Source organism: Raphanus sativus, unplaced genomic scaffold, assembly GCF_000801105.2.
Source record: "Raphanus sativus cultivar WK10039 unplaced genomic scaffold, ASM80110v3 Scaffold0266, whole genome shotgun sequence".
NCBI classification, from domain to species: domain Eukaryota; kingdom Viridiplantae; phylum Streptophyta; class Magnoliopsida; order Brassicales; family Brassicaceae; genus Raphanus; species Raphanus sativus.
In genome coordinates, this window is record NW_026615586.1 from 12,753 (window position 1) to 40,415 (window position 27,663).

At 36.0% G+C, this 27,663-nt stretch overlaps 2 protein-coding genes and 1 long non-coding RNA gene across 4 annotated transcripts; 1 reads left to right on the forward strand and 2 right to left on the reverse strand.

Annotated features, from left to right (window-relative positions):
• Positions 1–8,590: 8,590 nt before the first annotated feature.
• Positions 8,591–11,063, reverse strand: LOC130501725 (uncharacterized). The gene is made up of 2 exons (XR_008939860.1): positions 10,802–11,063; positions 8,591–10,448 (listed from the first exon to the last, which is right to left on the reverse strand). It is a non-coding gene; the product is annotated as an uncharacterized LOC130501725 (long non-coding RNA).
• A 3,283-nt stretch (positions 11,064–14,346) lies between these two features.
• On the reverse strand, positions 14,347–16,920 carry LOC108844238 (mitochondrial inner membrane protein OXA1-like). Its single transcript, XM_018617458.2, has 10 exons — positions 16,749–16,920; positions 16,149–16,614; positions 15,968–16,058; positions 15,824–15,871; positions 15,587–15,645; positions 15,428–15,503; positions 15,224–15,355; positions 15,006–15,113; positions 14,881–14,935; positions 14,347–14,792 (listed from the first exon to the last, which is right to left on the reverse strand). The coding sequence occupies exons 2-10, from the start codon at positions 16,601–16,603 to the stop codon at positions 14,497–14,499; spliced, it is 1,320 nt and encodes a 439-aa protein (XP_018472960.2). The 5' UTR covers positions 16,604–16,614; positions 16,749–16,920; the 3' UTR covers positions 14,347–14,496.
• Positions 16,921–22,616: 5,696 nt separating this feature from the next.
• Positions 22,617–23,657, forward strand: LOC108846521 (transcription factor CPC-like). Of its 2 annotated transcripts, none has more exons than XM_018619750.2 (3): positions 22,617–22,819; positions 22,912–23,002; positions 23,329–23,657. In XM_018619750.2, the coding sequence occupies exons 1-3, from the start codon at positions 22,768–22,770 to the stop codon at positions 23,444–23,446; spliced, it is 261 nt and encodes an 86-aa protein (XP_018475252.1). In that variant the 5' UTR covers positions 22,617–22,767; the 3' UTR covers positions 23,447–23,657. The 2 variants fall into 2 exon arrangements, with proteins under 2 accessions (XP_018475252.1, XP_018475253.1); XM_018619751.2 differs by having other exon boundaries at positions 22,618–22,819; positions 22,915–23,002.
• The last annotated feature ends 4,006 nt before the right edge of the window (positions 23,658–27,663 follow it).

A 27,663-nucleotide genomic window follows, 5' to 3' on the forward strand; every position in this document is an offset into this window, starting at 1 on the left:
AAATCTCATAGTTCAACACAACCTATAGGCTAATAAAACCGTAAGCCAACACGACCCGTAGGCCATCACGACCCCAAAATCCATCATGACCCGTAGGCCAACATAATTACATTAACGCAACATTTCTTTAATTAACTATTTTCTCATCTTAGTTCCATTAACAAGTTTCACTTAACATTTTCGAACAACTTAAGATCAATCACATTTTTCATCACGAACAGCTTTGCCCAATCAAGTCATTTCTCACAAGATTCTAGCATGCACTTTGTAAGATCACATAGAGCATCCTTCCATAGAGCAATCTGAAGAACAAAGAACAAAATTTCTATAATACGCACTACTAATTTGCATACTCTCAGCTATACGAATCCACACACTAAACTCCCATATTCTCTGGTTGCCACTAATCACATCCTCACCTTAGCTGACTCTAGCGTTTATTGGCGAATAACTCCTTTGGTCCTTCTCGTCCATCGTCCTTCTCAAACTTTTCACGTTCAACACACTTGTTTCTTCTATGAGTTATTTCTATACTCATTTTATTCGTGGGCTTCCTCTAAAGATGGCCATCTTATTATGTTTCCTTATTTAGTTTTGTGAAATCCCACTATCAGTGGCCTAACTCATCTCTATGATATCTTTCTTATTTGATTCTCGCAGACTTATCCTTTTTTTGTAATCTTGCTGCAATTGCTAGTCAAATTTCTTATTAGGAACCACTATTTTCCAATAGGAAAACACTCACTAGTTGATTTTCCAAGGGTTGCTTGAGTATCACTTAAAGAGAGTTGTTTATGTTTGATTTGGTTAATTTTTATCATGTTTGGTTTAATATTAATGAATAAACCAAAAACGTTTCTCTCTGCTAAATCTTAATTAAAATGTATGATTTTAAATTAAAATGACTTTATTATAACTTTAAGGCACAACATGAGCTTTTGAAACAAAATTCAAAAGGAAAACAACAACATCGAACAACACATTTAATAGAAATGTATCTAAACAAATTGAAACATGAATTGCTTAAAATTAAGTCTTTTGTGAATGCTGTCCCACCAAAACACCATTGTATCGCTTGTCTTAAAATGTTTTCGTTGGAGTATCATACTCCATCCATGAAATTTGAAACTTTCATCTCCATCCTTTTTTATGGTAAGAGTTGTTGTAATCTTAGCATCATAATCAAAAAAAAATCCACAATGGTAGGCTCGTTGTAATGTATCAATCCTATGATATCATTCCTAGGAAGATTATCAAATACATTGGCTTCTAGTAACTCTTTTGACATCTTTATCGTATTACTTATTCCTATCTCTGACTCTGTCAATGTTATGAAGATGTTCCTTTTGCTCTTTTTGTCGAACGGCGAATCTGGATATAGTTCAGTACCTGCCATGAGTTAGCACACAAAGATATGAATATCGGACAAATGATATACAATATTAGTGTTGTAAATAATAATATGTGATTAAGAGCATATATATATATACATATATATAATAACAATAAGTTATTTTTCATGATTGACTGTAATGATGACTTTGTAACTTTTAGAAAGATATCAATTTTGTTTCCATTGATATCCTTAGATTCATGCATTAATAAGTGAATGTGTTATATCTTAGGCATGCTACTAATTTGTTGGATATTTCATCATATTGTCACATATTAAAATACTTTACTATCTTGAAACTTACATGTGCTAATATATAATAAAATATAGAAAACTATCTTAAGAATATCAAACTATTTATATATCTACATATATATTGAACATGTGTCCTTTATAAAAGAAGGTTAGTGATCCATCTCCAAATGAATATTTTAATAAATAATAAGAAAAATAAAAAAAATTCACATAATTTTCAAAACATTATTAATTGTAAATAATCTACCAAATTATCTCTTATTTATTTTACTAAGATTAGTTAGTAACTCAAAAACAAAATCCATATTCAGTTTTTGTAATTAATTTTGTGAGGTGTGCAGTCGCCTAACAAGGAAAATCCACTTAATATGCTTAAAATATATAAAATAGATTGGTTAATCAACTTATATAAAATGTTGTAACTTTATTAATAAACCAAATTAGATAACCGTAAACAATAATAATAATGTTTTTAAGAATACCAGTCCTGATGATAGTCATAGTTCCGCACTCCGGTCAACACAACTACTAATTGCCTGCATCAATAAATGAGACATGAGTATAAAAAGTACTCAGTGAAAATGTTCAATATCATCTACATATAACCAAATATCAATACAATCAAACTACAGCTTGGAACGATACTCTTTCGAGGGATAGACAGGAATCCTGATATGAGTTATTTTGCTTTCTCATGATGGTTGTATATATTTTAAGAGTTAGGGTTTCTAAGATACCTGCTATGCTTTGTGTGTTTTAAATGGTCTGCATGTTTTTTTTATACGTTGAATTTATAATTGGTGGATTACTTAATTATATTATGTTTTGGGTTCGCAATGATTGTTGTGCGGTTTTTAATTTATGTCTCATTTAATAGAGCTTTCATTTTAATCTTGTTCAAGACAACCCATTACTACTATAAGGATGGAGGGAAAAGTCGGTTTAGTGTAATGTGTACAATGGATTTCCACGACGTTACATTAGGCCGAGAATAGATTTAGATTTATATGTGTATTATCCTTTACTTGGGAATCATGTATGTTCCAGGTTAAAAATGGATGTGATAGCTGCTTCAAGTGCTTGTTTAGTCCATTGAGTATGGCTATTTTTATAACATGTTTGATCTTAGTGATAGCTGCAGAAAAATGTAAACGAATATCTGTTTATATTCGTTTGTTCTTTATAACAATTTATAAAATGGGATATATATATATAAGGGGAGCATATGTAGAATTATTATGTTTCTGATTTCTAATTCGTGAGGTGAAAAGTTCCTTTTTTAAGTGGCGAGTTAACCTTTCCAGCGAAGAAACGAATTGTAACAAAGTAGCAGAGAATGACAATATAGGTCTGTGTTTATAATGGATACTAGAACTTGATCCGCACACCCGTGCGGGTGTTTGATTTAACTTATCTTCAACGTAAACTCATAAACTCTTGGTTTTATAAATAAAAATCCATATATATTTTTATGTTTTGTAATTTACAGATAGAGTAAAATATATTATTTTATAGTATAAATATTTAATAATATTTTTTTATTTGTACATAATATTATATTTAAAATTTTGTAACTTGATGCAATTTGATGTAATTGTACTATTCATATATTAACCTGTTCTTTTTTTATTAATTTTTTTTTAAAAGCAACATACTAAATTTTTTTAATGTTTGCATTAGTTTTCTATGAATTATTATTAACTTTATGATATTTCGTTTTCTTGAAAATTAAATTCTCAAAAAAATTATATTTAACTAAACTAAATAAGGTAATACTGAATTTAAAATTTATTTTATATAATATATACTATATATTTTAGTTAGTGTTTTTAATTTCACCATAAAGAAACAACAACCATTGTAATTAGTTAATTAAGATTTATTTTAAATGCATTGGTAGAATCAGTAAATTTAAAAAAATATAAAAAATACTTAATTTATTGTAAATGCAATGACTAAATATGTAAATAAAAAAAAATTAATTTGGTATACATGTTTCCAAACAATCTCAGCTATTATACTCTCCATATTTTCAAACATTACCAAAAAATATTTCAGTTTTAATAATATAGACTAACCTTTGATCTGTGTGCCCGAGTGTTAGTTTTAACTTTTCTTTATATGTTAATTTTTGTTTTGTGTGTCATCATTTTAATGCTATTGTAGCTGAATATGTTTAAGTCTACGTTATTTTATATAGAGATATTTGGCACTATCATATATAAATTACTTTTAAGAAGCCTTTTTTTTGTCACGACTTTTACAAACTCATATAGACTCTGTAAACCATGTTGGTGGCTCGTCATCCATGTGCACAACAAAAGACGCTTGAGTTCTAGCCCCTCGTGCTAGTCCATCGGCCTTCTTGTTTTGTGTGCGTGGTACATAAATGATCTCTGAGCTGTGGAAGTTCTCCCGCAAGGTCTTGATATCTGCTAGATAAATATCAAAAGTAGGCCATTCTTCTGGTTCAGACACCATCTTTACCAATTGAGAACAGTCTGTTGCAAACGTGACCCTAAATTGATGCAAATTCCTCATGCACTCCATTGCCCAAATTAATGCTTCGATCTCAGAATGAAGAGGAGATAGAGAGGCCCGTACATTCCTTGCCCCCATTAATCCTGCAAAACCTTCTAGGGTGCTTTACCACCCTTGACCAGAAAATACATCCTTGTATTTCCAAGAGCCATCCGTGAAACACCAGCGTCCTGGGATGATCGGTAAGCTCGGAATTGGTCGATCTATCACCGGGACGGATACCACCTGGGCGTCTTCACAAATCTTTGCTTCAGTTACTGCGATTTTTAGTGTATCTCTAGGATCAATATCCAGATTGCTGAAAACCTTATTATTCCTTCCTTTCCAAATGTACCATAAGATCCAAGCAAAGTGATGATCCTCCATTTTGGGAGAAACCCTCCAGAACAAATGATCCATGTTCGTATAAAGAGACTCTGTCGGGAATATATGTGGGCTAGTTGGTATCTGAGATAAAGCCCACACTTGACGGGCTGGAGGACACTCAAAAAACACGTGGTTTATTGATTCCTCTGAAGCTCCGCATCGATCACAACATATATCTCCCGTAAGTCCCCGAGCATGTAAATTCTTCCTAACCGCTATACACCCTGATACCAGTTGCCATAGAAAATGTTTAAGCTTTGGTGGGCAGCGAATTTTCCAACAATGCGCCTTTAGAACATCTACCGTAGGTCCAAATGTTGACATAGGTTTTTCCTTGTCAGGATACACCCTTTCTAATTGGTACCCAGATTTAACTGAGTACTTGCCATTTTGTGTAAAATGCCATCCATCTCTGTCCTCCCTCTAAACTTTACTAATTGGGATACTTTCTATGATTTGTACGTCTTGGGGATCCACAAGAGCCCTAATTGCCTGAGAATTCCATGTTTTCAAATCGGCATCAATAAGTTGATCAACCGTGAGATCGGGGTAACTAGTAGCATGTTTTTTGTTTGCTGGTCTCGGACGAGTGGTTGGGAGCCAGGGATCATTCCACACAGAGATGGATGATCCTGTTCCCACCCGTTTAATTAGTCCTTTGCTAACCAGAGATCTAGCTGAAGAAATACTTCGCCATCCATAAGATGGAGAATAAGAGCGGATCGGGTCCAGGGATGAAGCATTCCTGAAATACCGTCCTTTGAAAACTCGAGAAAACAAAGTGGTAGGTTTCTCGATCAGTCGCCATAATTGCTTGGCCAGCATAGCCGTGTTAAAATCTGATATTTCTTTAAAGCCCAGGCCGCCTTCTTCCTTAGTTAGGCATACTTTGTCCCATGATTTCCAGTGCATTCCTTTTGTGCTGCCTCCTGGGCTCCACCAAAATTGTGCTACCACACTCGTTAATTTCTTTGTGATTGCTTTTGGCAAACGATAGCAAGACATCACATGATTAGGCAGGGCAGTAGCCACCGATTTAATAATTACCTCATTTCCTCCTTTCGTAAAAAACTTGAAAGTCCAACCATTAATCCTACTGTTTAAGCGATCTTGAAGAAACCCAAATACTTGAATTTTAGATCCTCCAAGATTTTCCGGCAATCCCAAATAAGATCCCATACCACCCACATTCTGAATATCCAAAATATTTCGCATTTCCTGTCTACAAGATTCCTCGATCTTATGGCCAAATTGAATAGATGATTTTTGAAAGTTAATGAGTTGACCAGACACTGCCTCATACTCCTTTAATATCTTGAGAATAGTTTGACATTCGTCCTTTTGTGCCTTGCAGAAAAAAAGACTATCATCCGCAAATAACAGATGAGAAATTGAGGGACACGCCCGAGCCACCTTCATCCCGGTAATTTGTTTATTCCGTTCTGCCTTCTTAATATTTGTAATTAAAGCCTCCGTGCACATGATGAATAAATATGGTGACAAAGGATCTCCTTGCCGTAAACCTCTCTGCGGAATTATTTGTCCACGTGGTTGACCATTTAATAAAACCCTATACTGCACTGAAGAAATGCACTCCGTGAGTAATTTAACCCAATGAGGATCAAAGCCCATCCTGTGAAGGATAGCTTGGATAAAATCTCATTCTATCCGATCATATGCTTTACTCATGTCCGTTTTGATTGCCATATATTTCCCTTGACAAGATTTATTCGCTCGTAGCCTATGAAACATCTCTTGAGCAATCAGAATATTGTCTGATATCAATCTTCCTGCCACAAAGGCAGTGGAAGATAGATTTTTAGTGATTGAGTCTCTGAAATAAGTAGTGGAAGATAGATTTTTAGTCTCTGACATAAAACTTTTGAGATAATCTTATACCCAACATTACACAGACTGATTGGCCGTAATTCTGTCATCCTCGTAGGCCTATCCGTCTTTGGAATCATACAAATATTTGTAATGTTTAACCTTTCGTCCATTGTCCCCGTGACTAGAAAATTATTTACCAGAGCTACCACATCATGTTTTATAATGTGCCATGAATGCTGGAAAAACAATGCCGTCATTCCATCGGGTCCAGGTGCCTTTTCTGGGTGCATCATAAATAAAGCATGTCGCACCTCTTCTTCCGTTGCCAGTCTTAATAAACGTTGATTCATCTGTGGGGTAATACCCGGTCTTATATCTTCCAGGAAACTGTCAAAATCTGAGGGAGCCGTTGTACCAATTAACTCAGTGAAATAATCTACTGCCACCTTCTCAACACCATTATCCTCGGTAATCCAATTCCCATTATTATCATGGAGACCCACAATCCGATTGCGTGTTCTTCTTTGTTTCGTCAAGGCATGATAAAAATTCGTATTGAGATCCCCATAGACATGCCACATGTTCCGACTTTTCTGCTGCCAATATTCTTCCTCATCCTTATATGCCTCTTGTAGTTTCCGTGATACCTCCATAATATCCTCTTGAGTCCTGGAATTATCCATTTGTACCTCCTCAAGAGTTTTTTGTAGTTCCTTAATTTTATCCTTACCAAATGGGGGATTATCCTTTCTCCATTTAGCAATCTCATGACGGCAGTTGCTAATTTTTGTTACAATATCAACATTTTCATTCTCCTGGTCATTTGACCAACCCATAGCAATCGAATCCATTAGTACATCTTTTCCAATCCATCTCTTATCGAACCGGAATTGCCCTCTCCTTTTAGAGATTTTATCCTCCATAACAGCCACTACTGGCCGGTGATCCGATCCTACCATACCTAAATATTCTGTGTAAGAACATGAAAAAAGAGTGTGCCAATCTTCATTCGCTAATGCCCGATCTAGGCGACACCGAACCATGAAAGCCCCATTCCCTTTCCCTCTCCGTCCTTGCCAGGAAAGTTTATTCCCCCTTGCCGGAAATTCCAGTAAACCACTATTTCGGATCATATTGTTAAAAGGTACAAAAGAATCCGGATGTCTCAACGCTCCCCCGTCCTTTTCGTGATTTCCAGTAATTTCATTAAAATCTCCTATCAGGAACCACGGTTCGGATCGTACTAGTCCGTATCTAGTTAATCGTTCCCAAACCTGCTCCCTTAATTTTCGGACCGGTTCCCCATATACAAAAGTTAAGAAAACCTTTTTTCCAAGGGCCACAGCTTCTACATCAATCATTCTGTTATTAGAAAATAAGATCTTAACTTGAAACTCATTGTTATAGAAGAGTGCTAATCCACCACTCGTACCTATGGGGTCCACAGTCACAATATTATCATAACCAAAATGTGATTGAAACCCCTGTACAAAATTGAAATCTTTCTTCGTCTCCGACAGAAAAAGAAAGTCTGGTTTATGCTTTTGCCATATGTCTCGTAGGTAACTGATTGTCCATTTACTCCCCACCCCTCTGCAATTCCAGCTTAGAACTCGCATAAAAAAAATATTAAATGCTCGTCAGAGCTCTTTGGAATGGGTTTGATGAAACCCTTAGGTAATACCCTTATTTCCACTAGTCTTCTACTGATATTTGTATGTATCTGATTCACCCGACCACTCTTCCAACCTGATCCAAAGCTTGACGAAAAGAAACTTCTTCTATCCAAGTACCCACACGTAATACACATTCTCAGAATAATAATATACAGCTCAGTATCTACAATAAGGTACGTACAGCAACCGTACAACACCAAAACCCACCTCTCTCTATAGTTTATAAAAGAGACCAATCCTTGATCCCAGTAACTCCTTATACGAATCCAATATAACCAATTGTATTTGTGCCTCTCATCATATGCATTACGGTGTAAGCATAACAGGGTTAAAGATCCCCGCCACCAACCCGTATACAATCGTTCCCAACAACCAGTTGTTAGTTCCACATACCATGAGCTTCGCGTATCACATATCTCCGTTTGTTCATTGCATCTACAACAATTCCACATCTTTATAAGATCATAAAATCCCAAATTCACTCTATCAAATAACACAAACTCCTTATCAAAGCTTCTAAAACCCCATCTTTCGTACCAGCAAAGTCCATTATTATTCCATAGTATATCAATACCACAATAACAGTTAAGAATCAAAGTGGGAACCCCCATAAGCGAAACAGAAACATATTGAAATTCAAATAAACAACAAGTGCTCACAGAGCTTATTTTCACCAATAAAAACCTGAAAAATAAAGGCACTCCCGGCCAGCTTTTATTCTTTTTCTCTTGATCCATAAACAGAGAAATTTATTACTCTTGTTTTGGGTTTGCAGGACCCTTGTTCTCCCCCTGTTTGGAAGTCTCTCCCAGCCGAGTAGTCATCTTGGTTCCAGTCTTCTTACGCGGAGACACCAGCGCACATGCATTCCTCATTTTAGTACTCCCTGCAGTACTGATGTTACCTTTAAAGAGCTTCTTCTTAGTCCCCGCTTTCTTGACCATCTTTTTCCCGTCCTTCCCTTTCTCTTCCACCTGAACCTCATTATTCTCTTCCTTAAGCATCTTAGTATCTGTGTCCATTGCCATGAGCTCACGTTCAGCTTCCTCATCGGTGAGTTCATTGAGAATGTCATCACCATCCATATCAATCCCATTCTCCAGAAAAGTTGCTTTAATCATCTCCATTTCCATCATTGCCGCATCTTCTCCCTCAGCTTGATACTCGATCACCTTCTGTTCAAGTTGAACCCTCAGTTCCTCCTCATCTCGAGGTAATATGACCTCTGTACCTGGAGCTTAAGTTTCCAGGAGGGCTTTTTGAAACTCTTCTGAGGCTCGTGCCGAAGATTGTTCCTGTGGAGAGCTAATCTCTCCTTCTTCTTTATCTCCCCCGGCTGGTTTCACTTGTAGTGCCTCCTTCTGACTATGATCCATAGGCTGCCTTTCTTTTTCCTCCTTGTTACCTTTTTTTGCCTCCTCTTGCTGAATGGGCCGATTTCTGGCACTCTCCCCTTCTCCGTTGTACTTTCCCTTTCCGTTATAATGCTTTTTGTTGCCTCTATCTGCCGTCCTGACCCATTTAGCTTCAGCTCTCTCATCCATCTTGCCTTTGCCCTTCCCATAATACTCCCGTGCATCTCTTTCCTTACCATGTTGATTCCCAGTTCCATTGAGGAGCACTCCTTGTAACTCCTTGCTCTCTCATCGTGCTTCCCACACTCAATCCAACCACCATTATCTTCCCTTATGTCTGGTTTCACCTGCTCAGACGCAGTATCCGGTGCCTTTAAAGGGCATTTCTCCTCCTTGTGGCATAAGCTACCACACGTTTGACAATACCCGAATAACTTCTCGTACCTCAGTGCAATAGATGCTTCCTCCCTAGCGTAGAACTCCCCCCCCCCCCTTTGAAGTCGATAGTGGTTTCAAAACAAAGTATTGAGAACCCATCCACCACCACTTGCACACGGCAATGTTTCACATCTAAAGCCACTGTTCTTCCAATGGCATCTCCAATGCTCTGCATCGTATCCACTGTCCGGAACGCCATCGGAATCCCCAAAACCCGTACCCAAAATGGAATTCCGACGGGAATGCTTGCGAATTTCCCGGGTGCCATTTTGCCAATGCTAACATCCAGTAGTCGAAGTGAAAAGGTTGGAGCATCAGTACCGTTTGGATGTCTTCCTCACTCTGAAAGTCAAATTGAAACTTTCCAAAACCAAGGTCAGTCCCCACCACCCGATCTTCCATTTTCCAAATCTTTGGCAAATTCTGAAGCAAAGCCTTCATATCTTGCTCCGGAGGATTCATACACCTCCCAATGAGAGTCTTGGCGTAAGTCTTCAGGAGCTCTGAGTTATCAAAATGGGGCACCGATATTTTTAACCTCTTCCTCATACCCTCACCATTCCTCACGATACCCTCTTTGCCAACCAATTGTCCCTGCGACATTGTAACCAAAGAGAACAGAAGTGTTTTAGTTCTATACGTAGGAGAGAATTGCTTTGAAACTATGATTTTCCCCTCAACAATCTCTCGTCTCTCTTTATAATGATTATAATCCTGAACAGAATCACAAATCCCGTTCCAGTAAATACTCGTTTTGTAATCAGTAATTATCTTCCATTCCGCCATTTGTGCGATTTGTCCTAGTAATGAAATCCCTATAGTTTCCTTTTGAAAACAAGCCGAGATCCCCTTAACCCATAATCCAATAGTCTCAAGTCCGTGATTTGATACTTCTGTAACCGAAAAAAGAAACCCCTTTTGATTTGAATAGACCACAAAGGAAATACCTCTTTCCATCTTCAATCTTGCCTTGATGATGATCAAGATGAAGATTCGCTTCAATATTCTCCCCAAATCGCCAAATCCTCTCTCTTTCCTTCTCTCTGATACCGAATCAAACCCTTTAATGTTGGGTTTGATTCTCCGAATCATATCTTGCTGATCGTAGCCATTACCGCCGGACCAAACCCCGCCTTCCAATATCACAATTCCAGGATCCCACCACCGCCAAATCATTGAAAACCCTAGTGTCGTCTAATCAACAAGAAGCCTTTTTTATATCTAGTGACTTTTGTTCACATTTTATTTTATTCAATAAATAACAATATAAACAAATATTTTAACATTTGGTTTTACCAGATCTTTATAATATACAGTATAACCTCTATAAATTAAAAAATCTATAAATTAATATCTCTATAAATTAATATAATTTCATAGTCTCAAATTGATTTTTGTTTTAATTAGTATCTCGATAAATTAATAATCTCTATAAATTAATAAAAATTATAGTTTTGTGTAGTCCCAACATTATTAATTTATAGAAGTTTCACTGTAAATTAGTTTTATGAAGCTACTAAAATAATAAATATTTTTTTGTAAAACATATAAATATAGAATTACAATTTTTTAACTAATAAAAACCTCCAACAACAAATATTACACAATAATATGATTTGGACCATCTAGATATAATATATATTTTAAGAACAAAAGTCCATTCGGTATCAGTTATTTTTTTCGGGAAAAAACAATGTAGGTTTGTTAACAAAAAAAAAATTGATTTGTTTTATTTTCTAAACAAAACTTCAAATCAACCTTTGTCTTTAAATTTTTCTACCTTCGTCAAGCAAGCGTATCAACTGAAATCTTCTTGTTACCAATCAAAATTTAGAGTTGTTTGAAGATGCTCAGTCAATAACGATATTAACAAAGGTTTGGAGCTTGTATGGAATTTATTTAACTTACTTGCTTATCTGCAAGAATACATTAGAGAGTTTCGTCCCTAAGATTTGACGTCGTTGAGAAAACCAATTTTGGTTGTTCAACATTTTGTTCTCTTCGTGTTTTGAATATGAAGAAAGTGAGTAGAAAGGTACACTTATATATATATATATATATGCTCATGGATATTGCTTAATTAATAATCTGGTGATTTTGTATTAAATAGATAGATTTCGTGGAGTAAATCAAGCAAAAGATCTAAATTGTTCACATATATAATGTTTCCGATTGGTAAGTTTTTTTGTAAGATATAATAAATGATGATTGATTTTTATTTTTAGAAAAATAGTTGATATTTACTCAATGGCATTTTGGTGTAAATAAAGTGATGTTTAAAGGGTTAGTTCTCATTTGTACCTCACTTTTAATAGGATAGATAGATTTATGTTTTCTTTGGTTCTTTATTTTTAGATTTTATAACATAATTGTTATGGTCTTATAAGGAAGAAATCACAATGTAAACTGTAAAAAGGTGTTCTCATTTTGATAATTCATGTTCTTTTCTTTACTTTATTGGATTTATGTTCTCATAAATTATGTGCTTCTTAACCTGCAAATCAAAGGCATAATATGTTCTTTTGTCTCAAGTCTCGATTCAATTAAGTAATGATACAATTTGTTCTGTGTGTTGAGTATCACTTCTTCATGTAGCTTATGTTTGCGACCCTTTTCCTATGGTACAAGAGTTTTAATTAGAGATATTCATCATTACGTTAGCTAGATACAGTCATAAGGTTTTGGATGAATGATATCATTTACCTGTAACTCCTAAATTGACATATCCATGTATAATTTCTCCCGATATTTTGTCCTGCTATTCTTTGCCTCAATGTCTCTGTATGATCTATTCATTTCTTGTTATAAGAGATGGAAGAAAGTGAGTATTGCTTGTCCGTTTGATACCTTTATTAACATATGATGTATGTTATACATACTTTGTAATATCATTAAGATCGCTATTTTTAGTAAACATTCATCTAATGTATGTTTCAGAATCATAAATTTTAATATCTTGAGACACTATTAGTAAACGTTCATGTTCTGAGACAAAACATGTATTGTTTTGAATATGTTTTGAGAACTATATGTTGTTTTAATGCATGTAATCCACGGGTCAACCCGCAAACAAATAGAAATAGGCGGGGTGGGCTTGGACAAGATTTTTCTGGCCGCAACCCGCCACAGGCCAACCCGTGCGGTCTGATCCACTGATGGACCCGCTGCGAGACTGTCCAGATGGACGCGGGTCAATCCGTTTGACAACTCTAGCTGCATGGAGTTCCTGAGGCGATTGTCTCAGATCGGGATAAAGTATTTCTTAGCCATTTTTGGAAGGAGCTCTTCACGATGCATTGTACAAAGCTTAAAATGAGTACGGCTTACGGTCCACACAAACCGATGGACAGATCGAGGTGGTTAATCGATGCTTAGAAGTGTATCTAAGTTGTTTCGCAGGAGATCAGCCTCGAAATTGGTCTCGCTGGCTCGGTGGGCAGAGTACTGGTATAATACATCTTACCACAGCTCTATTAAGATGACACCATTTCGTGCCTTGTAGGGACGAGATCCTCTGATGCTCCATCGTCCAAATAACAATCTTGCAGTTTTGTTGGAAGAATGAGATTTCATGTTGACTGAGCTACAAGCTAATATGGTCCGGGCACAAGTGGATATGACAGTAGCGGCAAAACAAAACAAAAACGTGGAGATATTGAGTTTGCTGAAGGTGATTTGGTTTTCTTAAAGCTCTAACCTTACCGTATGCGGTCACTAGCTTTGAGAAAGAATGAGAAATTGGCCCCACGATTTTATGGGCCTTATCAAGTGATTGGCCGGGTGGGTAAGGTGGCATACAAGCTTGCTCTTCCTGAACACTCTGCTATTCATCTTGTTTTTCATGTTTCACAGCTCAAACGAGCAGTGGGAGATTGTAGTAATCAGGAACGTGAACAACAACTTCCTCACGCTTTAACAAGTGATATCATAAGTTACTCACTCCAGACAGTATCCAATGAGTTCGCTGTAAGGGAGTAATGAATTGGAAGTGTTGGTGCATGTGAACATTGGCTCGACAGTTTCCGGAATTTCACCTTGAGGACAAGGTGAAAGTGTGGCAGGAAAGTATGGATAGATCTGATCATTTTTTTGAAAAAATGGTATGTTCTGAGGGAAAGAGAAAGACTTGAAAAGCTAGGAAGACTTCGAGAACAATGTCCAATAACGTTAGTCGGTTCAAACGAAGTCGGTTAAGCATTAACAAGGAGAAGAAGATCAAGAATATTGGCGTTTTCATTATTTCCATCTATGGTCTAGTTTTTACTTAATTCCATTCTTTTCATATTTTGTTATATGCATTCTTCAAGGTGGATCCCTATTTAAAGGGAGACCTTTACAATAACAAAGATCATCGATAAAGATCAATTGAGAATAGGAGTGTTTTCAGTTTCTCGGATTACCGTGCCAAGGAGTTTAAGTTAGTTTTCTCTATAAGCTAGCACTTTGATAGGAACCTCCTGTAGTGTCGTCTATCAGTATATAAGATGAATACTTCAGAGTAATCCATATGACTTTGATTGATTATTGCCATCATATTCAAAACCTTAAATTCCGGGGGATACTTAATCCCTTCCTTCTATTGTATCTCCGCCAGTTCAAGCAAAACAACTTTAACATAAAAAAAAAATACAGAAAGAACCGGTCACTTCTTCTTTCGGTCTTTGAGTTGTCTCTCCAGAGTTCTGATTCTCTGATTCAGAACTGAACTCCTGGAGATTCTTCTCTCTGGAACACTCGAAGATGACTCGGAGGAAGAAGACACATGAGGATCTTGGGAGGAATGCATAGGAGGATCTTCATGACCAACAACACTTTGGTCTTTTGGCTGCTCAAAGGAAAATGGAATAGGCGAAGGCGGCGGAGATGGCTGCCCGGTGGAAGAAGAGGTGCCAACATTCGGTAGATTCAAGAGCTTCCTCACATCAGGACGTCTTAGTGCTGCACACATTAATTATATACACAATGTCACATCAAAACTCTTTCATCTCAAGTTTCAAGACTCTGTGGAAAGAGATAGGGGACTTGCCTAGTCCATACCCAAGGGTAAACAGGTTGGAAGTGAGCCAGTAACAGAACAATGCCTGCCCAAAAACTCATTGCTTATTATCCACATCAAAGAGAGTCAAGAGAGGGAGGAGAGTACTATTTTACCTTTTCAATGCCCATCAAAATTGGAATAGAGAGAATGGCAATGATTCTTGAGAATTTCTTCATAGTTCCTGCTACTGGATTCCCTTCCATACCTTCCTGCATGTTGGACTACAGACACAAAACAATACAAGACTTGCATTCAATATATATTAAGTCTGACAATGACGACTACTAAAAGTGATATAGATAAAGCAAAAGCATATATACAAAGCTACTACCTCCACCATAATAATGAAAGTAACTGCGGTGAGAAGTGGCAAGATATATGTAGTATCTGCAGTGGTGAGGTCAGTAAACCAAAGAGTTCCACCGGTTTTAAATGACGGTACTTTCTCGGCCATATTCCTGATCTGTATATGTAGACAAGCATCAATCAGTGAATGCAATGATGAGAGTCAACTCAATGAGATCAAATATCTTACCGCAAAGAAAAAGCTGATGAAGATGGGGCCTTGAATAATAAGTCCTTTGAGAGGTGTAAACGGAGTTACCCCATGCCTAAGCCAATCCACCAAAATCAGCAAAGGAGAAATCTAGTTGTACCTTTTAACTTTAGGAGACAAATCAAAAAAGAGACTTACTGTTTAAACAATAACTGCATCCGTCTTTGGCCTTCTGCCATGGCTTCAGGATCCGTACCCTAAGAAAATAACAACACACGCAAAAGGTCAAGACAAGTGGGTAATTAGAAAAGCAAGGTGGAGCAACCCATGGTGTTATGAAACGGAAAGGCGTTTTGATTCATGGACTTGAACAATGAGACACTCACAAACGGTACAAAGAACAAGTAAAGAAAAGGAGGAGGAAGAGCTTGTTACCTTATTGCCCATCTCTTGTCTTAGCTCCTCCAGTTGAGGCCTCAGAAGCTGCAAGAACATATGATAGATGAAGCACTAGTGCAAAAAGAAGCATATCCTAATAATGTAAATAAAAAAAAAATTAAAAATACAGCGGGAGCTAACATTGAGTTTGTAAGTAGCCTTAAGTTGATTCAAAAGAATGGGAATTGTAACTCCACGAATGAGCACAGTAGTCAAAGCTATCGAAGCCCACCTGAAAAAAACAAAACAAAAAAAAAAACTCACATACAAAACAGAAACAGAACAGAAAAAAAAAAAAAAAGAGTGTGTAAATATAATATACCAGTTCAAGCCAGTAAAGGAATGAAGAGCATCAATCAGATGCTGCAAAGCAGCAACAGGAAAAGCAGAATCCGCAGCTGCAATAGCAACCTCGTTCACAGCAGGAACAGCTTGGCTTGTCATCGTCACAGCTTCAACGATCTGATCAGGAACGACTTGAGGTGCAACAAAGTCGATACCATCAACTTTATCAGACCATTCCGTCGGTGGTGGTGTAGTAGATGAGGAGCTCATGTACCGACAAGAAGACAATCCAAGTCCCAAGGGAGCAGCAAACTGCCTCTCCGTAAACATAGAGGTAAGCTTGTTGTTAGCCCCAAAGAGTTTAGGGATCATCACTGCATCAGAACTCGGTTTAGTTTCATCTTTGTCGTTACTGATGAGATGACCACACGTTGGGTAAACTCGTCTCTGTAAGAGATTAACTCTCTTCGAGATACCACGCAAGCAAGCCATTACCGAAGATCCTGAGAATATTCGAAATTACAAAAAAAAAAAAAAAAAAATCAAATCAATCTCACACTTTCTCAATCAAACACTTCCCATTTTAGAGCTTCGCAGCATTTTTCTCGAGAAAACGAAGGAAACTGAGAGACATTACCTGACGGAAAGTAATCTTTAAGAACGGGAGAGGTAAGACGAGAGATAGATCACCACCAGAGTTCGACTCCCAAGTCTTTAGGGCTTAAGACCTGTGAGAGAGTTGAAAGAAAGGCTTCGCGTTTCTCTCTCTCTCTACCTGACAGCCGTAGGCTAGCTACTCCAAAACGCAACGTTTCACTTCTTCCTCAACAAACGAGAACGATCTAAAGCTTCGAATTTGCATTTTGTGGGCTTTCAAGTCCTAGTAAAGTAGTAGGATTTCAAAGGCCCAATTTTCTGTCATGAATTAACACTCCGTATGGGCTTATTCACACTCTTAGTACAATTAATGTTCTTAGACCAAGTAAAAAGCCATACGAGGCACATACATACTCTTTACAACGTTGGCATGCTTTTAGATCGGAGAAAGTTACACAAAAGGTTACTTTGTGTTCGACCCTAAACTATTAGAGTGCATTACATTATAAGACACATTTGTCTTTTTGTTTGCACTCAGAGGCACATTGCACTTGAAGAACACATTTTATGATTTTGAGAGGGTTTCTGGATATTTTTGTCCCTGATGAACTGAAACTCCTAAAGAGCTTTCGCTTGGAGTGTATACGTAATTTCGTTGAGCCAAGTGATTTTTTTTTCAATTCTTATTATTTTTATTATCAATTTACCCTCTATTTCTTTATTTGATTATATTCTGAATCTAAAAATATATAAATAAATTTGATGTAATAAGTTGTAGTTTTTTATTTTCTACATTTTAACATCCATTTACGTGTATTTTACTCATTTGAATATTAAAAACATATCCACGCATAGAAAAAAACTTGTAAATTATGTATTTGTGGACAATTAAAATGTGGATATAGAAAAATACGAACATAACATGTGGACAAGTAAAATGTGGACATATATGGTATGGACATAGAACCAACCAATGAAGGAAGAAGAAAAAAATATAGCACCAGAGAACCGAGTTACTTCCTGGCCATAAACCCAATTTCTTTGAGCTCATGTGTGAGTGAACCTAACAGAGAAGCATGATTAGCCACCAAATCCTTCAAAGCTAGAACAAAAACAAACTCTTACAAGAAATATAAACAATGTTTTTAATTCTACAAGAGGTTTCATGTACAAGGTTTTGGTGGACGAAGAATTTTCAGCATACTGTGGACGAGGTCTTGTGGACAAGGTCTTGTAGACACAACAAAAGGATATTAATTAGAATCATGTCCACAAAGACAATCAGTAGAGAGAAGTAATGTGACATATACCTTATTCTGACTTGAGAAGGTGATGAAGTTAGTGTCCACAAAACTCGGTAATTAAGGAGGAATCATATTAGCATTGTGAGAGTAAAACTGATCCAAAACAAAACAATTTAATATCACAAGGAAACATAAAAGATTAAAATTTGGCAAATTAATTTTGCTAAGCTTACACTTTTCTGGGAATTTCAGTGAGGTCCTAACTTGGATTCAGAACCTCATTCTTGTTACTGAAGAAGACAAACAAAGCAACATTAAAGAAAATACATATATTAAAGTTATCAACTTTGGGAGGAAGAAAAATAGTTTTTACTAACAACAAGCAAAGCAACCATAGTTATGGATCAAATTGTCGAGCAAGAAAGCCAAACCCAAGTCACCAAACAAAAGGATCGATTTGTAGAGAAAACATAAACATGATTCCCCAATTCTATCAAACTCCAGAATGCTAAAGACATGACTAAAATCAAATCAATCCAACAAAGGAAGAAAGTGAAAAATTGAATCTTGGGGGGTTTGGGATAGAATTGACTAACTGGTGAGACGATGACAAGGATTCTGGAGAGCCTTGACAAGAAAACGATTCACCATAGCTTCCTTCTCGGTCATAATGGCGGCCATATAATCGTTTTGATGATGGGTTCTGTCCATTGATGATTTCCTGGAACCCATTGAGAGGATTTGCACAAGGTCCATAATCAGAAGGTGTCTCTTTAGCTACAGGTTTAGATGAAAAGCTTTGACCAACAGAGCTCGTCAATGGCAGTCACAAGGAATAAAGACATCGGCTTTGTTGCAGAGGTACAAAACCCAGAACATTCATGGAGGAAAAAAAGTGAAAGATCGGATCCAATTGGGGATTACTTGAAAACTAGGGTTCTTAATCTTCAATCTCTAAAGAGAGAAGATTTTGAGATTTGGTAAAATCAAAAGATGAGTTGGAACACGTTTGATCTCGTTTGCTGGGATTTTTTGTTCCTTTTTAGTTAAGAAAGGTATGAAAGTCTTTCACCTTCAAAAAAGTGTGTTGCAAGCGTATTGTGTCTTTAGAAGTAATTTGAAAGTGATAAAGTGTCTTACCATGTAATTTTTTTAACATGTTCAACCAATTTTTGTTGGAGGTGTGACTTTCTTTTGTATTTCTTCTTCCCTAAATGCCCTTGTCTATAAAGACAGTTGCAATCTAGTCAAAAGTGAGTTGTTGGTCAAAAATAAGTAACATATAGTTGCTTTTTTCAGTTGCAATTAATCCGTAGATTGAAATTGTTAAGCACCGTTAGATTAAAGGATAAGAAAACTAATCTGATGGTTGGTTTCGTGACAAATGAGAAAGTGGACGTAAAAACGAGATTAGGTCAACTGAGGCGTGGTTGGGTGAAAAGTGGTCACTTGAATTGGGAGAAGGTTAACTGAGTGAAACATGGTTGGGAAAGGAATCGTTAGAGAAATTGTGGTAGAAGAAAGAGTGTATGGGAGAATGAGGTTAGGTTGATGTGGTCGAAGAGAAATTCAGGTTGATGTGGTCGAAGAGTAAAAGACTGCTGAAAAATGCATATGTATTGCCAACTTGAATTGGGTTCGAGAGAGTTGTTGGCCTCAAGTAGGTAGAATGGAGATAATATTTCAAAAATAAAAATATTAATTTGGCTATTTGTTTTTAAATTTTGGATATAACTTTTGTTAATACATGAAACAAAAAGTTTGACATGCATTTTAAATGAATATCAAATTAGTTTCTCCATAATTATATATATATATATATATATATATATATATATATATATATACTATATGATTTTAAAGTATGTGTAACATCAATATAAATATTTTAAAGAAAATAAGAGATGTAAACTAGAAATATAAGGGTAAATATACATAGGTTCGGTTATCTTCGAATATCTATTCAGGTTCGGGTATTACTCGTTCGGGTTCAGATATCCAATTTCTCCTAACTTAATACCCGTTCAGATATTTTGCTACTTCGGTTCGGATTTCAGTTCGTTTCGGATCGGGTTCGGATACCACTTCGGATATCGGATAAAGCGCCCACTCCTAATAGCAGCTATTCGTCTTATATATAGACTTATCTAACCTTTGCACTTCACGTCATACACGAAATCTGAATTAAATAGAAGAAGGTTAGTCTTAGGCCTGGGCAATTTAACCCGGACCTAAAGACCCGACCTGGAACCGAACCAAAAATACCCGAACTTGGAATCGACCCGAAAGTTTATAAGTATCTGTTGGGTCCAAATTTTTTTTACCCGAATAGACCCGGACCCGAAAAGAACCGACCCGAATAGACCAGGACCCAAAAAAAAACCGACCCGAATAGACCCGACCCGACAAGAACCGATTTATACCCTACTTAAAAACATGAATATCCAAAATTAGGTTTTGTTATGTTCTATTTTCTATATTTTATTTTATGATTTAGTTGAATTGTTTTTGTTAACAATCTTTGTTATTATTTTTAAAATAATATGGAGTTTTAAATGTACAATTTAGAATTCAAAATTTTGTTTTTTTAAATTTTAATAGTTTATTTTAAGTTATTTTGAAAAACTTTAGATATACATGAAAGATTTTGACTAAATTTGATGAAATTTTTGTAGTTATTTTGTCTTTTTAGATCCTAAATACCCGAACCCGACCCGGACCGAAAAAATATGGGTATTTAACAAGTATTTTAATTATAAACCCAAACCGACCTGGACCCGAGAAGACCCGAACCTGGACCCGGACTGAAAATTTAAAAGTGCCTGTTGGGTCCAAATATTTAGGACCCGAAAGAACTTGAATCCGAAAGGAACCGACCCAAAACCGATCCGAAACCGACCCGAAGACTCGAACGCCCAGACCTAGTTAGTCTCAAACAGTTTATTTTCAATAGTCTTTTTGGTTAAATATCATTTATTTAACCACCACATGTACCGAATATTTTTCTTTCTTGTTAGATACTTGTCTGAATTGTGCCTTTTCAGAGTCCAAGCTTTTATAGAAACAAATGTGCTTCTCTGCTTTTGATTTCAATCCATTGGTTTAACTCCTGATAATAATATTAAAGAAGATAAACTCCTTGAAGTATATGATTAAACCGATCTCGAGAATGCGGTTAAACAATATTTATAATCAATATATGTTGATTAATTAACAAAATAAGTGGCGTCAAGAAAAAAATTAACAAAATAAGTATGATACCGGATCGTTTGGTCCAGAGATTTGTTTCGAGCTAACTATTCTTCTCTTTACCCCTTTTTTTTCTTTTGTTTGATTAGAATATCATATTATTAATTATCTGGGTGTTTTCTTCTACCAAACTTTCCTCTTATATCAAACTTTCAAATGGAATGTCTGAGATTTTTCTTGCAAAACAAATCAAGTGTTATTATTGTATTTTTTATATTTTCAATTTAATAAATATCTTTTAGCTTTGCCTTTGACAGAGTTTTTTATCTATTTAATTTATTATTTTTCCAATATAGTCTATAAATCAAAATCTTGGTGTTGGTCCGTAGTTCGATTCTACGTGTGGGCACTTTTTATTTTCAGTCCAAAAAAAAAAAACTTGGTGTTTGGAATTTTAATAAATCACTAATTCATTTACAACAAGCAGCATATTAATAGGGATATATTCGTCTTTTAAAAAGTTTACTTTAAGGAAACTCCTTTTATTCTTACAAGGCTATAGGGTGGGTGAAAAAATAAACTGAACCAAACCAAATCAATCCAACTGAACTCAAACCGATCCAACCGAACTCAAACCGAGCCAAACCGACCCAACCGAACTCAAATGGTTCGGCTAAAACCGAATCAAATCGAAAAACCAAAGTATTTTTAATTAGATTAATTAAATACAGTAATTATATTAAAATTTAATATATTAATTTAAAATACTAAATATAAATTTATACATTTTAGTATAAAAGAATAAAATAAACATAACTAATATTAAAATAAAAAAATATGAATCTTATAGATTAACATCAAAAACAAAAATTATTTATGATATTTATATTAAGTTTAAAGATAATATATAAAATTATTGGATTACATTTTTTACGTTTTTATTGTGATGTTTAGCTTTACATTTTAATATAAAGAATATAATGATTCAAATGATGATTTGTTTATGTTCTTGTAAAAGATATTTTGTAATAAAACTAGATAAAACTAAAAAAAAATCAACTCTATTGAACTAAATAAACACAAGTAAAAACCAAACTAAAACCAAACTAATATTAGATCGATTTTGGTTAAAATTTTCCTAAACCTAAATAAACCAAACGAACCAACCCAAATTGAACCCAAAATTAAACCGAAATGCTCACTCCTGCAAGGCTGCAACCGCAAGTCAAAGGTTTGAAGATGTTATTTATTTAATAGTATAGAAGTAGTTATGGTTGTATCTGTCGTTCTTCCATCTGATTAACGAGGCAGTTGAAGCCAACACACAGTACGTAAGTGACGTAACTACAGTTTACAGATTCGTTTTCTTCCGCTCATCGAACTAAACTACTTAATAAATGTTTAATAATTGAGTATGATAATATTAAATAAATAATTATTCTAGGAATTAACCTGACATGCGCAGTTATAAAATAACCTGTCTAGTTTTCAATTCTTTTTCGAGCCCCTCTCTCACTTTTTTTTTTCTTTCGAGGAACACAAGAAACAAAGTTATTGATCTTCTTGTTTCTCAAGATTTCTTCTGTCTTTGTTTGACCTTTTTTGTTCCGACAAAGACGGTAAAAAATGGACAGACGACGTCGGAGACAGGGCAAGGCCAAAGCGTCGTGTTCCGAAGGTGATCAGCTTTATCTATCTATCTCTAGCTCTCTGCTTCTGTCCCTATCTTTCATTGGATTGAGAATTAGAGTCTGATGTTTGGATATTTAGCAGAAGTGAGTAGCATAGAATGGGAAGCTGTGAAGATGACGGAGGAAGAAGAAGATCTCATTTATCGGATGTATAAACTCGTCGGAGACAGGTAAAAACTCTCTCTCGGTGGATTCATCTTGATCTTGCTATTCACTTTTCTTTGTCTGTTTCCATCATTTATTTATTTTACTATTGGGCCGAACCGAGCTGAGCTGCCAAGACTCAATCAATATGTTCAGCCTAATTTCTGATCCAGTTTCGTTTTTGTTTGTTTATGTATACAAAACCTAAGTAAGATTGTAGTAGAGACTGTGTACGGGCATATACTTTAGCAAAACATTTTCGTATTATGCTAGTTTTCTTTTATAAAAAGGAAGACTATTTACATAAAATGTATTTGACGGTAAGATTTTATGGTACGTGTGTTGTAAATAGGTGGGAATTGATAGCCGGGAGGATTCCGGGACGAACACCGGAGGAGATAGAAAGATATTGGCTTATGAAACATGGTGTTGTTTTTGCCAACAGACGAAGAGATTTTGTTAGGAGATGATTTTCTTTTGTTATAAAAGTATTCTTTTTTCCTCTCTTTAGAAAAAAGGGAAAAAGTAGTTGTCCTTTGAATTACTATTTTGGAATATGTATAATTATCTATAATATATATTGCTTAGGAGCTTCAATTTCTAAATATCGATTCTATAAACTATGCTACGTGCGAAAGAGAATGTAGTACGTATATATGATAATAATCACGTTACCCGTAATTTTTCCTAATGTGTCCAAAATTTCAGTTTTTCTTTCACACACACAACGATAAATCTGCAAAAAAAAAAAAAGGGAAGAACATCGTACACAGTTTAAATGGGGTTGAACAAATATTAAACTGACTAGTTCAATATGGGCCAAGCTTAAAATATGGCAAGTCCAGAAGCCAATACTTTGGGTCAAAGAGAATCCCATTGCTCAGTTAAGAACGATGATAATAATAACTTTGATCCGCACATCCGTGATTATTGTTACACATCCGTGGAGATATTTGTTTTTACGATTTTATACATTAATTAGATCTTGATCCGCGCTTTAGAAGCGCGGAATATTTTACGATGAAAATTTTTACTAATAACTTAAAAAATATTTTGGTAACTTTTAAAGAGTATGTATCTAAAATATTTTTGCATTTAAATCAATGTTTTTAAATTCAACCCGATTGTGATTATACCGGTTAATCCGGAGATCTAACAATTCAATTTAGGTTTTTAAAATATTCATATTAAAAGATCACTAAACCCGAGACTAATCGATTGAACTAATGGATGACCGATATGTAATCTAATTTGATTTAAATTGTAATAGTTTCATAATTTGTAATCTTATAATCCAAATTTTAAAGTTCATTATTTGCAATTTATGAAATTATGACGTTTCTAAAAAAATTAAAGAGAAAATTATGGATATAAAATAACTAAGATTAATTATTGTATTGTTTGGAAACATTGATAGTAGTATATAAAATATATTGTTTGAAAACATTGATAGTAGTATACAAAAATAAGTATATTGTTTGGAAATAAAGATAGTAGTATAAAGAAAGGAACATTAGTGATTTAATGTATGTTTAACTATAAAGTATAAAAGTGTATTTAATTTAAAAACTTACAAAATAAATGTTAGATCCAACAAAATGTTTCTGTTTTAATAAGATAGATATTTGTTTTTCATGATTATTGTTATATATTTTAGATGTGTCCAGGGGCGGACGCACGTTGTACGGTATGGGGTCATGATATTCGTGTTCACGCACACCAATTAACCTAATGTGCACACTATCACAATCGAATGGTATGTCGATGTAGCACTTTAGGATCGAATCCACAGAGACCAACTCTTACACTTTATTTCAATAGGATCAATATTAAGCTAAAACAATATGGGGGTTTTGAGTTTGTAACAAGCAGAAAATAAAATAAAGTAAATGTGAATTCAGATTAAAGAGAAGCCAACCTAGGGTTTCTTCATCGGGTGTCAATACTTGTGAGCTAAACAATTATTCAAGTGCTAATAAGAACAGTCTAGAACTCGGATCACTCAAGTAGAACAGTCCACTGTTGTTGTTTTCACCTTCTCTCTGATTTATTTTCACACCGAGACGTTGTGAAGTAAGTCTGGGGGAGGGTCTTCGTCGTTTACTAACTTGTTTCTTTCTTTTGTTTTTCTCTTGAGTCAGTTTGAGTCAATTTTTAGGATCGAGTCAGACAAAGTTTTGTGGGAACTATGACCTTATTCTGTGTTGATCACTAACCACCTCGTGTTTTAGTTGTCTTATTCAGTGACCTTAGCAGTGGCGAAAGACACACATGTAGACCCGGAACACCCTGACATATCTCACTTGATTCTCCAGAAGTTCTCAGCCGATCAGGTTACACTGGGTAGACTTAACTCCAAATAACTTGAACCTAATCTTGACTGAAATTCTTCTTGTTATGGGCACTAGATCAGGGAAACGAGAACTACACTCAGGACTTCTTATTCTTTCTATCCATCTTGTTGTTCCTGAGTGGCTAGCTCATCTTTAGCTAGTTCCCACCCTGAACCTTAGCCTTTATTCCACCTTCATGCATTTGTTTTTCACTGTTATATGTGCAGATATGTGCAAAAAGGTCGGAGAGGAAAGGATCGACGCAGCCTCTTACTCGTTACTGCTGCGCAGATTCAGCCAGAAGGAGAACAAGCAGATTAAGGGAGCAACCTCTCCATAACCAATGAGTTGTGCAAGAACACGGGTGGAGAACCAGAATGATTTGAACCAGAAGAACCACCAGTGGCAATCCAAACATCACATGTTACCTCCTTCTTCGTCACCCCACCATCTTATAAAAAAAAATAAAAATCTTTCATTTTATTGAGCATATGGTGATGGAGAAGGAGAAGAATTCAGGATACACGAGCCATTGGGAAGGTCGAGCAGAAGAGTAGGTATCAATATGAAGGGATGAGGAGCAGACAGATGAGCGGAGCAGTCTGATGATTGTTCCCGAACGAAAAGAACAGTCGCTCCTGAGATAGCAGCTCCTGAGATAGCAGCTCCTGAGATAGCAGCTCCTGAGATAGCAAAACGAGTAAGGGGCTGTGGACATCAATGGAGCCGTCCTCTCACGACTATTTTGCGCGATATCTGCACCACTACGAAAAGTTGGTAGCCCCTAAATACTCTTTAGCTCCACTATAAAATTAGCCTGTTCCACACCTAGCCCGTCTACCCTGAATAGTGCCTGTGATGAGAAGCTCACGCTGCTCTTAAATGAATGTAGGGAGTTCTGTCTCGATATTGTTGCTTTTTCAGGTTTGAGATGTAGAGTATGGAGCCGATTTTCGAACAGCAGTCAGTGGGGTTCTGGTAAGGGTGTGTTGTCATAGTTTTACTGCTTGTATGGTTCAGAGATTCGTGGTTAAGGTATGGTTGCTGAGAATAGGAGAGTTCCCACACTTTCAAACCTTTCTCCCTGTTCTTGATACTTGGTCTTGTTCGAGGACAAACAAGGATCTAAGTCTGGGGGAATTGATATATGGTGTTTTATACATCATTGTATATATGTTTTCTAATTGGTTTTCAAGTCTTTATCGAGTCTTTCTAGTCCTTTTCAAGTCATTACAGGTCTGGAGTTGCACTGGATGGGAGATGGACCTGCTGGAACAAAGAAGCAGAAAACAGTGCAGTTTGGTGATTTTCACGCAGAACAGTCTGATGACTGTTTCCGATTAAGCGGAACAAGAAGACGGAGTGATCCCGCGGTTGTTCCCGACGAATAAGGAAAATACAACATCTCGGGATTTGCCCTAATTATCCTCTTTTTCTCTCTGGCCGCCTGTGGCTTTTGATATAACTTCTTTTTCTATTTTTCTACATCATTCTACGCTATTCTAGACACAAGAAACCATTGGAGACTTTGAGATTTATTGAATTTGCTTATTGTAAAGGGAGAAGGCTCCATCTCTCTCTCCATAGAGAAGATTATCCTGAACTCTCTCTTTGTTTATGTTATTTTTATGAAGTATTATTCAGTATCCATGTCTTTGATCTCTTGTGTCATGGCTGAGTAGTCGGCTAGCTTGTCTAGGGTTCTAGGGTGTTGATTTCGTGAGCTAAACATAGATAAGTGAATCCATTGATTGTCTTCATTCATAACTGTTCTTATTGCTTGCATTAAACTGGCCGCTTAATGTTAGATCATAGGTTTAACCTGTTCATTAACCGTGTAATAGGTTGCTAGATCTATTTTGAATGAGCATTGCATCCCTAATCAGCGAAAGTAGATATTAGGGTGTTTTGTGAACCTATCGGACTTGATCTCTATTGCTTGCGATCGCTTCTCACCTCAACGACAGTTAGACGGTGAGATCGATCAGCATAGGGAGCAGTACCACGATAGTGGACTGTTCTACTTGAGTGATCCGAGTTCTAGACTGTTCTTATTAGCACTTGAATAATTGTTTAGCTCACAAGTATTGACATCCGATGAAGAAATCCTAGGCTGGCTTCTCTTTAATCTGAATTCACATTTACTTTATTTTATTTTCTGCTTGTTACAAACTCAAACACCCATATTGTTTTAGCTTAATATTGATCCTATAGAAATAAAGTGTAAGAGTTGGTCTCTGTGGATTCGATCCTAAAGTGCTACATCGACATACCATTCGATTGTGGTAGTGTGCACATTAGGTTAATTGGTGTGCGTGAACACGAATATCAATTTGAGACTAGATATGAAACCG